The 12706-nt window shown below is 43.6% G+C and overlaps 1 protein-coding gene across 1 annotated transcript in view; it reads left to right on the top strand.

Annotated features, from left to right (window-relative positions):
• Nucleotides 1-408: 408 nt before the first annotated feature.
• The window catches only part of CLRN2 (clarin 2), a gene marked incomplete at both ends in the record, with an annotated part of 13330 nt that continues 1032 nt past the window's right edge, over nt 409-12706 (top strand). Inside the window, 2 exons of the mRNA XM_080697933.1 lie at nt 409-661; nt 8452-8631. Coding sequence (XP_080554059.1) covers nt 409-661; nt 8452-8631 — 433 coding nt within the window. The remainder of the gene's footprint in view (nt 662-8451; nt 8632-12706) is intronic.

Raw genomic sequence — 12706 nt, 5'->3', positions numbered from 1 at the left:
CCATGATAAACATTTCCTTTTCCTTCTCCTTGTAAAGTAGGCATTTCTTGGAGACTGATTACATCGCTTTATTGTCCGCTCTACTTGGCTTTGCTTCTGAATAACCACTTCGTCATGGCACGGTCCATCCCCAGGGTTACTTAAATATTTGAACTGAGAAACAATTAAACCTTCTGCTGAAATACTAGTCCAGTGGGAGAGATAGAATTACTTCCTTCGGTATAGCACTCTGCTACACAGAATCAGGCCAAGATTCTGCACAGGCTTCGGGATGTGGTCGTAGTCAGCATGGGCTGCGGCGGCAGACCCTGAGGGTGGACAGAGCGATGAACTGGATACAGTCTCCGAAAGATGTCGTCAGCCCCCGCCATCGCCCGGAGACCCCAGGGATGACCTGCACCCACTAGCATGCCTGGGTGGTTCAAAAAGGCGTGGTACGGGCTGGCCTCTTTGCTCAGCTTCTCCTCCTTCCTCCTCCTCATCGTCGCTCTGGTGGTGCCCCACTGGCTGAGTGGGAAAATCCTTTGTCAGACTGGAGTGGATTTGGTCAACGCCACGGATCCAGAGCTGGTCAAATTTATCGGGGACATTTACTACGGGCTCTTCCGAGGTTGCAAGGTGCGGCAGTGTGGGCTCGGGGGCCGCCAGTCCCAGTTCACAAGTGAGTACTGGGGGAATGAAAGATGATCTTGACGTGTGTGTGTGTGTGTGTGTGTGTGTATGTGTGTGTGTGTGTGTGTGTGTGTGTGTGTGTGTGTGTGTGTTACTAGGGATTGAACTCAGGGGCATTCTACCTCCGAACCACACCCCCAGCTCTATTTTATTTTATTTTATTTTATTTTATTTTATTTTATTTTTGAAACAGGGTCTTGCTAGGCTGATAAGTCTTGCTACTTGCTGAGGCTGTCTTTGAACCTGGAATCCTCCTGTTTAAGCCTCCACTTTTGTTTTGTATTTGTAAGGGTGCGTATGTCTAAATGTGAAATTTGACAGATGCCTCAATCTAAGATATAATGTCAAAGTCCACAGTGAGCAAAGGGTTCTAGTTCAGCATCAGAAAGAGACTTTCTTCCTTTTTAGATAGAAACATATAGGAACATCGGATAGAGATTTGTGCACCTATAATCCTAGTATTTGGGAGGCTGAGACAGAAGGATGGCAGGTATGAGACCAGCCTCAACAACTTAGCAAGACTCTTAGCAACTTAGAGAGACACTATTTCAAAATAAAAAACAAAATAGGACAGGAGGTGAAGCTCAAGGGTAGAATGCCCTCTGGGTTCAACTTCTAGTGCCACAAGAAAAAAAAAATAAAGATTTGTACATTCTTATAATTTATCTCTATTAATAATACCTACTAAAATATCAAGTGTTTATATGTGTCAGGCACTCCACCAACAGCTCTGCACAGCCTGTTACTTTTAAGCCTTTCAATGAGCTAATACAGAAGGAATTATTAAAGCTCCCATTTTGCAGAAGAGCACATTGAGGCTTGGGGAGGTTGCGTAACTTGCCGGAAATCACTCAGCCAAGAAACAGAGCCAGACACCAGACTCATGCCACGTGACTCTGGTATCCTCAGCTGTGTACATGTGTAGACCTCCTGTAGAAAGGGGCCCTCAGGAAGGGTGGTAACTGCTTATAGCTCTGTTTATATCAATGCTTCACAGCCTGAGAAAGAGCCAAGGAGCTCTGTACCTGGGTTGTGGAGTCAGACTTCAGAGTTGAAAACGCAACTGGGAGGTTTACTGGCGGGGGGCACTTGACTGCTCAGGGAACGTGAGCGGGCACAGGCATTGGCCTGTGTTCAGTTTCAGTTCAGAGCCACGGAGGATGTAAACAGAGCAGTCCACAACGACGTGAAGCAGGACTCCAAGCTGGGCTTTGGAAGGGTCCTCTGAGAATTAAAAGCAAAACAACACAGCTAATATTCTATAAACCAGTAGAGTCAATTGATCACTAGTGAGAACAGTGACCTGCAAAATGATAATAAATTGGCACCATGCAAATGCAAGAGCATCAAAAATTCTATTTATTGCTTGATTTCTGTATTCTCAAAATTGTTATAGTGCCTAGAAACCTCACCAAGTATGTATCTTACTAAATGTATAGACAGAAAACTAGAATCATTGGCAATGATAGTACAAATTATCGTATGTATGTGTTCAATATGTGTATGTATGTATGTGATCAAGAAAAAAATCACTGAGCGTATTTATATTTACCAGCAATTAAATTAAACTTTGAATATTGTGAAAAGTGATTCATCTAAAACATAATATAGCCGGGTGTGATGACGCACGCTTGTAATCCCTGCTCTTGAGAGGCAGAGACAGGAGCATCGCGCAGGTTCAAAGCCAGCCTAGCTGGCTTAAGAGACCCTGTTTCCAAATAAAAATATAAAATAGGTCTGGGAGTATATCCCAGAGGTAGAAGGGTTCCATCCCCAGTACCACCAAAATAAATAAATAAATAAATAAATAAATAAATAAATAAATAAAACGTAATCTAAAGCCAGGCATGATGGCACATGCCTGTAATCCAGCTAGCCAGAAGACTGAGGCAGGAGGATCACAAGTTGGAGGGAAACTTAACAAGACTCTCAAAATAAAATAAAAAGGGCTGGAGATATAGATCAATAGCAGAGTGCTTATCTAGTGTGCTCTAGGCCCTGGATATGATCCTCAGTACCACAATAAAAAAAAATTATAAATAAATAAAGTTTTAAAAACACAAACATAAACTGGGCATGGTGGTGCACACCTATAATCCAAGTACTTGGGAGACAGAGACAGAAGGTTTGCAGGCTTGAGGCCAGACTCAGCAATTTAGTGAGACCGGTTCCTAAATAATAAATAAATAAATAAATAAATAAATAAATAAGTAAATAAATAAATATCGGTGTAGCTAGGAAGTAGAGCGCCCCTGGGTTCCATCCATGCTAAAAGGAGACTATGATAATTATATGCAGTACTTGTTTCTACACTGGAGCCTCTGGTTGCAAAGGATGCCACCCCACCCGATGACTGGTGAAGCCTGAAGGAGTATGACGATTAGGTGGTCACGTGTCAGTGATAACTCAACAATAAGATCTCTTCCAGTCCCACTTCACAGAAACTTAAACTCCCTCTAGTTGGAACCCATAGCAAATGATTACTTTCTGTTTGCCTTTAGGGAAAACTCAATGTTCCTTTCCTCCTGCCTCTTCCCTCTCAGAAGGACACGGTGGGCATCGCCCCTGGTTTTCTTCAAAACAGTCTGGTCTCCTAAGCAGCAGAACTATGTGAGATGCTTTCAGGGTGTTCTATGGGTAGCTTGAGTAGCACAGTGTCTGAGGATGTTGCGCCTCCCACCGCCCTGGGGTCCTCTCAGAGGAGGGAACGTACACCTCCAATCAGGCACCTTGGAACTGATTCTCTTTGAAAGTGCCTGGGGCCAGGTTATGCCTGTGACTAGCTGACTATTTAGCAGTTCAAGAACACTGCCTGTATTATTATATTCTCTAATACCAATCTAGTTTTCTTTGGACTTACAGCCCTTTATTCCCATACAGTGTAGCCATGAGGCAGCTACTGAGCCTATCAGAGTCTCCCACCTCGAACTTGGAATCAGGATTTACCAGCCTCTTTCACTTAATATTGATCTGTAGAAAAATAACCATGTTTATAGGGCCGTGTGCAGATGAGCATAGATGAGTGCTTTGTAACTCATAGAGAAGGGAGTTTTTATTGGGTCTCATACACAAGTAGCCTCTTTCCTTGCCTCCACAGAAGCCCCCAGAGAACCACCCAAGTGAATCATTCCCCACATCCATCATAGGCAAAACCAAGGAGCTATTCATTACAAATGCTTATGGTGCTTTTTAAAAAATATAATTTTATGGGTGCATTGTAGTTACATACCACAATAAGGTATAGAGTGATAAGAACATAAATGCATACAACACTTGGGTGGGATCAGAAGGAAAATACACGTTCCCATACATGCTCTTGAAGCTGGTATTGATAATTTTGTATATGTAAAAAGCCTTATTTGAACTATTGTCTTTGTTAAGTCTCCTTATCCCTCTCTCCCTCCCCTAAACTGCCTCTACGGCTGCACTGGAGTCTTTTGTTATCCGAAGACCCTTTTGTTATCCCAATTTCTCTCTAGTTTCCACAGATGAGAGAAAATGTACAACTGTTCACCCAATGGCCAATAAATCCATGAAAACAGAACATTCAACATCTTTAAGAGTCAGGGAAACACAAATCAAAATGACACCGATATTCTAGCTAACTCGTTAGAATGGCAATCATCAAGAATACAAACCATGATAGCTGGCAAGGATGTGGGGAAATAGACACTCATACACTATTGGTGGGATTACAAATTAGTATAGCTGCTATGGATGGACATCTGTGTGGTGGTTCCACAGAAGATTGGGAATGGATCCACCATATGATCCAGCTGTGCCACTCCTGGGTGTCCTTCCAAAGGAACTGAAGTCAGAAAATATAATGATGCATATATAGTCATGTTTTTAGTAGCACAATTCACAATAGTCAAATTATTGAACCAGTTTAGGTGTCCACAAATAGATTCTGAAGCCGTAGTAAATCCACACAGTGGACTTTTGTGTGTGTGTGTGTGTGGTACTGGGGTTCCTGGAAACCCTTCTACCTCCAGGTTGCACTCCCAGACCTATTTTACAATTTTTATTTGGAAGCAGGGTCTCTTAAGCCAGCGAGGCTGGCTTTGAACCAGTGCGATCCTCCTGTCTCCACCTCCCAAGTGTGGGGATTACGAGTGTGCGCCACCACGCCCAGCCACACAGTGGACTTTTACAAATCAGTGTCACTCACAGGAGACAGAACTAGAGAACATTATGCTAAGGTCCCTTTTTATACTCAGACCTTCTGCAATCAAAACAAGTTAACTTGGCGGTTCAAATGATGGAGAAAGAGAGAGACAAATTTGAATGGTGTCCACACATTCAACTCTACAGTTGAAAATTTGCAGAGAAGTCACTGCCAGAAAAACAGGGACGAGTTTCTGTCCTCCAGAAGCTTGCTATAATGCAACAGGAGAAGTGGAGTGAGCACAGACCATGCATCTGGCACTTTCCATCTCAAACTATCTCTTGTGCTATATTTCCTCAAGTTCAAGCGAGCCAGCTCTAATGCAAACAAAATAAGACTACCCAAGTTCAAAATAATACCTCTAGAATTCAAGCTGCCCTAGGATTAAAATTTTAAACCTTTACTTACCCTGTAGCAGATCCTTTAAGGTGACCCTTCCTGGCTATGTGACCTTGGCTGAGTTATTTAACTTCTCTGAGCCTCATCAACTGTTAAGAGTGGGGGAGGGCAACCATGAGCAGGGAAAGAAAGAATGTGTATGAAGCATCTGACACCCCGTCTGTCCCAGACGTAGGGTAGCCACTGCCATTTATGGCCATGCATCATCTGCATTTAAATTTCATTTTTAACTCAGAGATAACAATACATCTTGGATACAAACGTGAAAGGCAAGTGAGCAGCAGCTTTCTGGGGGCAGTCCTGTGTGACAGGACCAAATGGGCCTGTCATATTTGTAATATGCATATTTGTAATCCCAGTACTCAGGAGAGTGAGACAGGGGGATTCCAGGTTCGAGGCCAACTTCAGCAACTTAGTAAGACCCTCAGCAACTTAGATCCTGCTTCAAAATAAAAAACAAAATAGGGCTGGGGGGTATAGAACACCTTTGGATTCAATCCCCAGTTCAAAAAAATACCTGAAATGTGGAGTCACCCTTAAAAGCTAATAAGAAGAATTGATGCATTGAAACTCCATGTCAATTTCTAAATGTGAAAAATAAATACAATTTCAATTCACTGAGAGATCCTGAGCCTGGGGGTACAACACAGGAATACGAGGGTTAAATGAGATTCACCCTGGGCCAATAAAGATTCTCCAAGTCAATAAAGATGTTTTTAAATATAATCAACACACTCTGGCTATGGAGGCTGAGGATTGGGTACCTCTCGCTCCACGTTACTTCATATGTTCAAAATTCACTCCCCCCACATCATCCTTTTATGTTACTTCTCAATGCTTTTATTAAATCAAACCTGGATATGGGCTCATATCATCCTTTTAAAAGCTGCATTGCATGTTTCTACTTTAATTTGTTGAATCAATCTCCTTTTGATTTACATGTTGATTTTTCTCCAAGCTTTTGCTACTGTAATGAACATAAAGTATATGCAGTTCTGAGCACATGCAGGAGGTATCTGGAAAATGAATTCCTAAAAGTGAAATTGCTTTGACAGATGAGGCCACATTGCCCTCTTACGGTGTTGTAGAGGTTAATATCCCTACAAGATTTGAGAGCGCCTTTTTCTTATACCATCATCCATGTGGCGTGTTAAGAACCGTTTTGAACTTTGTTTGCAAACACATAGGTGGCTATTTTCTATTTTGAAGGATGTGGTGAGGTTGACTGTGCTAGTCCTGTGTCTAAAGGATTCCATGATCAGAAAGGGGATAGATAACAGAACAATCGGGTAATCAGGCATAAACAGACATGTTTGGAATAAGAAGAGGCTGAGATTTAAAATAAAAAAGAGAGAAAATATAATGGAAAGGAGGTGGAATAGAAGCAAAGAAGGAAATGGATGCCTTAGAATGACCAACTCTCCGGAGAGAAGCTCATCTTCCTGGGCAAATTTTCCAAGGCCAGTGAGATGACCTCAGGGAGATAACAATAAATAGAGACACAGAACTGGAAAAAAAAAAGTTAAATCAGAATGAAAGATGTAAATGTGGAGGGCCAGGAAACTCGTGGATGGAAAGAAGGATCCCTTAGAGGGAGAAGGCTACAGAGTAATTCTTAGAAGATGCTAACGTTGAGCGAATAATGAGAGGTACAAGAGCCAGCAAAGAAGGCAGAGGGGAAGGAGTCCAGGAGTGAGAGTAGAACCAGGAAGCCTGAGTCCTGGCTCCGGGGTAGGGTACGGGCTGGCCAGTGCTGTCACATGCAGCCAGGAGGCCAGGGCATAGAAGATGGACCTGGATTCAACCCACAGGGAGTCAACCAACCATGACATCACTGCAGAGCAATGGGCGTGCGTAGGAGTTCTTTAGTTTTCATTAGTTTAAACTCTCCACTGATAGTTTTTGAAAACTGACTTGAATATCTTTCTACTGTGCATTTCAGAGGACTATAACTCTACACAGAATTTAAGGATGCCATGACCCCAAATAAGGGAGCTAATGTCTCCAACTTGTGAGTAAAAGCAGTTAATAAGCGGGGCCTTGTGGGACACATCTGTAATCCCAGGACTTGGGACTCTATAATGGGAGGATCACAGGTTCCAGGACAGCTTCAGCAACTAGAGAGACTCTCGGAAACCTAGCAAGACTGTTTCAAAACAAAAACTAAAATAAGTCTGGGGATGTAGCTCAGAGGTGGAGGTGGAATGCCCTTGGGTTTCATCCCAAGGTGCACAAAAAAATAAATAAAAAAAAAAAGGACTAGGGGATCACAGTTCACGGACAGCCTCAACTACTTAACGATGAGGCCCTTTGCAACTCAGGGAGAACCTGTTTCAAAATAAAGAATAAAAAATAGGACTGAAGGTGTCTCTCAGAGGTAGAATGCCCTTAAATTCCATTCTCAGTACCTCAAAAAAAAAAAAAAAAAAAGGGACTAGAATGTAACTCTAAGGAAGAATGCCTCTGGGTTCAATTCCCAGTTTCACAAAGTGGAAGAGAAGAGATACTAAGATCAGTCTCATATCTTTATCATGAAGATTGAAGGAGATAAGTCCTATGCAGCCATTACTACCCCTAAAGCACTGATAAAGCAACTGAGGCCTGGAGAAGCCATGTGACTTTCCCAAGTCAGAGAGTAAAAAATTACAGCAGCAATGTCCACCACCACCGCCATTCATAGGAACCCTCTCTTCCAGGCAACATTTGAAGTACTCTGGTACATTATACCATTTCATCTTCACAGCCAGTACTTGTGGCCAGTACAGAAAAAACAAATACAAACATATTCCTCACTAAATTCTTCTGCTATGTTCATATAGAAAAAGCAATATTTTCACAAGGCATTGTGCAATGGAAGAACGAAGTGTTCTTGGCAGGTGGGGCAATAATATCCCCTTGCTTAGTCTGTGTCTAAGGCTTCATGTGCATTGGTGCACACAGATCTCAGACCTGCGAGGCCAGAGCAGCTGAAATTGCCAGCTGAGACACGTTTTATTTTTACGTCCACGGCAGGGAAAATCATGTCGATCAGCTGACAGCTGGCAACCGTATGGAATGTGAGTTCATCTCAGTAAGCCTCCTGCCTTTGGAAAGTCCAGTGCTTGCTGTCTTACCCTTCCCTGCCTCTGTCAAACCCCGTGTGAGCAGCAAGCCTGGGCTTTCTGTGAGCTGAGCTTGGATGCCGAATCATCAGCTGTGTCTTCTCTCCCCAGTCTTCCCACAGCTGGTGAAGGAGCTGAACGCAGGCCTCCACGTGACAATTCTGCTGCTCCTCTTCCTGGCTTTGGCCCTGGCCCTGGTCAGCACCGGCTTTGCCATCCTCAATATGATCCAGGTCCCCTATCGGGCAGTCAATGGCCCCGGGGGCATCTGCCTATGGAACGTCTTGGCGGGTAAGAAAGCCCTAGGGAGAGAAACCCTGTCCACACCATCACCAGGCTGGGCTCCATGTAGGGGGGCAAGGGAATAAAACACCCATCTTGGCTTTCACATCCCTGGCTCAAAGCCTTTCTTGGTGGATATGAATGCCCTCTACTAGAAGATGCAGCACCTGTCACAGTGAAATGGTGTTTCTTGAGAAGAAACCTGGCGTTTCCTTAAGATAAAACAGAGTTTCTTGAGAAGAAACTCAGCATTTCCTTACCGAGTTCTTGTCTACGGTGAGTGAAGAATGACACCCACAGACCACAGGAAGGGGAGTAAAAGGTTTATTGGAAGCAGCAGATAATAGGGGAAAGTGGCCGAACACCCCTAAGGGGTGTCAGAACTTTTGATGTCCAGCAGCTGCCTTCAGGTCACTACCCGAAAGTAGCCCAGGCCAAGTACCTTCAGTTGCAAGCTTCTTTCTCCCAAAGTCCACGCAATCTGCCAGAAAGGAATAGGGAAAGTGGCAGAACACCCCTAAGGGCCATCGGGGCTTTGGTGTCCAGTAGCTGCCTTCAGGTCACTACCCCAGTGTATCCCGGGCCAAATGCCTTCAGTTGCAAACTGCTTTCTCCCAAAGCCCACGCAATCTGCCAGAAAGTAAGTGCAGGTCTCCCCTAGGGGCCCTGGTCAGCCTTCATGTCCAGCAAAGGCCTTCAGGTCACTACCTGAGTGTAGCCGGGGCCAAGTGCCTTCAATTGCACTCCACCTTCTCTCAAGGCTAACGTGACCTGCGAGAGAGAGAGAAGCTCCCCAATGGGAGGGGTTCCCAGAGTGGGTAACTGTCCTGGTGACTGCGCTAGGGGTTTATATATGTCTGCATGCCCTCTATTGCTTGGAGTTTGGGAAGCAGCTCTCAGAATTTGCATAGGGTATTTGCATGTCCTTTGAGGGTCTCCTTTCAGTAGGAGTGTCAGACTTGCTCTAGTGATGTCTCCTGGGTTTGTTGATTAGTAAACAGATGGTTTTGTGAAGCTTTGGTCATTCTTATCTCTGAACATTGGAAGAGCTGATCTCTTTTAGGAGCCTTGGAAGTGAATTAGTATCGTCGCCCCTCAGGAAATTAAGTTTTTTCTACCGAGGCCTCTTTTCTATCTGCCTACTTCCTTCTACCTCCTCAACAGGAAAGGACCATTTTCTTGGAGTAGTCTCATTTGGAACAGTAAAGAAAGGTCAGGGTGCAGGGAAAGACGACGGGAGACAGAGCCGGGCAAGGAGAAGTGTGGATGGGGTGGGATGGGGGAGGAGAATCCTGAACAAGTGGCAGAAGAGAATGGAACGTGAGCAAGAAAAAAGGAAAAAAAAGGTCCAGCCCAGCAGCCGGCCAGCCAGCCAGGCATGGTGGTGCACACCTGTAATCCTATTCTTGGGAGGCTGAGATAGGAGGATTGCAGGTTTGAGGCCAGCTTCAGCAATTTAGAAAGACCCTTAGGAACTTAGCAAGACATTCTTTCAAGAAAAAAGATAGTACTGGGAGTGTAGCTCGGAGGTAGAATGCTCTGGGTTCAATCCGCAGTTCCAAAGAAAAGAAAAGAAAAGAAGAGAAAGGAAAAGAAAAGAAAAGCTGGCCCATCTAGCCAGCCAGGCATGCTGGTGCACACCTGTAATCCCAGTATTTGGGAGGCTGAGACAGGAAGATAGCAAGTTTGAGGCCAGTCTCAGCAACTTAGAAAGACCTTCAGTAACTTAGTGTGACACTGTTTTCAAAATAAAAAATAAAATAGGGCTGGAGGTGTAACTCAGCGGTAGAATGACCCTGACATCAACACGCACTTAAAAAAAGAAGAAAAATCCATGCGTGGTGGCGCACGCTTGTAATCCCCGCGCTTGGGAGGCAGAGACAGGAGGATCGCGCAGGTTCGAAGCCAGCCGCGCGCGCGCTGGCTTAGGAGACCCTGTTTCCAAATATAAAATGTAAAAAGAGGTCTGGGAGTGTAGCCCGGAGGTAGAAGGGCTTCCAGGAACCCCAGTACCATCAAAAAAAAAAAAAAAAGAAAGAAAAAAAAAAAGGTGGTCCATCCAAGTTCTGGGCAGAGAAGGAGAAAGATGTATGATCAAGCTGCCTTTGACTTTGGCACGGGCATAACGCAGACCTGGCTCACCGAGTCTCTGAACCTCCCTCCTCGGGCTTCCTCAAGCACCTTTGCTGCCCCTCGCTCCAATCCTGGAAGCTATTTCCTGAGTTAGCATCCCCCAACCGCCACCTGCCTGGGCCTGGGATTTTACATGCCTTGTTTCATTTAAACCACAGAATCCCTAAGAGGAATTGTCAGACCCCTGTTTACCAATGAAGAGCCTGAGCCTCAGAGAAGTAAATGATTCTAAGACCTTTGTCTTTTTGCTGACCCCGGCTCTCATTTGTGGCCATTGTGGCCTATTTTCCAAGCCAAAAACTTAACCAAGACAAAAGTGGTGTATGTGTGCACATGTGCGTACGCATGTGTGTGCACCTGCGTGCGTGTGTGTATATATATTTGAGAGTATACTGATACACAGAAAATAATTCATACGTAATTCTGCCCTTACAAACCATCTGTTTAAGGAAATAAGAAAATCCTATGCCTCGGCTACTTGTGAGGCCCTCCGCAATTTAGTGAGATCCTGTTTCAAAATAAAGTATAAAAAATAGGGCTGGGGTGAAGTCCAGAGGTAGAATGCTCCTGGGTTTGATCCCCAGTTCCTCAAAAAGGAAAAGAAAAAGGAAATCCTATGAAGCAAGGGCTATCTCATGAGACCTTTATGGCAATAATCCCTCACTATTTCTTCTTAATATAAGATGGCTACAAAGGGTAAAAACTGGGTTCTTTTATCATATGCTAAGATGTAATATCAAGAGATCAATTACTATGCATTTGTCTATGCCTGTACATGCTGACCGCCCTTAGAATTATTTATATATATGGCTTACCCTCACCCAGACTATAGGTGTCTTGTTTATATCTGTATGGGCCCTTTTTTACATGAGTGGCATGTAAAATACTCAATCCTGCTTCTTAAATAAATATTTATCTCTGTCAATTTCCTTCCTTAGAGAAATAGGACGCTCAAAATCTACTGGGGAGAGTATAAAAAACAAGCAATTGGACAAAAGTTTAGTGTCAAAAGCCATAACATGTGAAATAGCCTTTGATCGGACAATTCTAAATGGAGGTTTAGGCTAAGAAAATAAGACAAGAGCACGTAGATGTAATAAATAATGTTAATGCAACAATCTAGAATAGGAAAATATAGAAGTCATGTATCTTTCCAGAAATAAGCTCATGCTTAAATAAAGTATAGTGCATCTCCATAGTTAAATATTATGCTCCCTAACAGAATATTTGACAATATTCTGGGGAAATGCTCAGGTGAAGGGGAAAATTAAATTTAAAATTAAAGTGAGAGCACCAAAATACTAATTGCATTCAAGAGAAAGAAACATAGAAAAATACTGGTATGTTCAACATGTTTATACCTGGGTTTTAGGATAAAAGTAAATTTGTATTTTTCATGCTTAACAATTATTGTCTCTGTGTCCAAATTTTCTCAGAGAGGAAAAACATAATAACCTAATAAAGGCATAGTAAATGTGCTTTTAAAATTCTAATTTGTGGGGGGGGGGCGGTACTGAGGGTGGAATCCAAAGGCTTTCTACCTCCAGGCTATACTCCCAGACCTATTTTATATTTTATTTGGAAACAGGGTCTCACTAAGTTGCTGAGAGCCTAAGTAGTTGAGGCTGGCTTCGAACCTGTGCAATTCTCCTGTCTCCGCCTCCCAAGCCCAGGGATTACAAGCATGCGCCACCATGCCCGGCTTAAAATACTAATTTAAATTAAAGCAGGGCTGAGGGTGGTGACGTATTCCTGTAATCCTAGTACTTGGTAGGCTGAGACAGGAGGATCACAGGTTCGAGGACAGCCTCAGCAAGTAGTGAGACCTCAACCTAACTAGGTAGACACATCAACCTAGGGAGACACTGCTTCAAAGTAAAAATAAAATAAGGCTGGGGATGTAGCTCAGACGTAGAATGCTCCTGGGCTCTATCCTCAGTACCACAATAAA

This window comes from Muscardinus avellanarius (assembly GCF_963383645.1).
Source record: "Muscardinus avellanarius genome assembly, chromosome: 6".
Classification (NCBI taxonomy): Eukaryota; Metazoa; Chordata; class Mammalia; order Rodentia; family Gliridae; genus Muscardinus; species Muscardinus avellanarius.
This window is presented reverse-complemented; position numbering and strand designations above follow the sequence as displayed.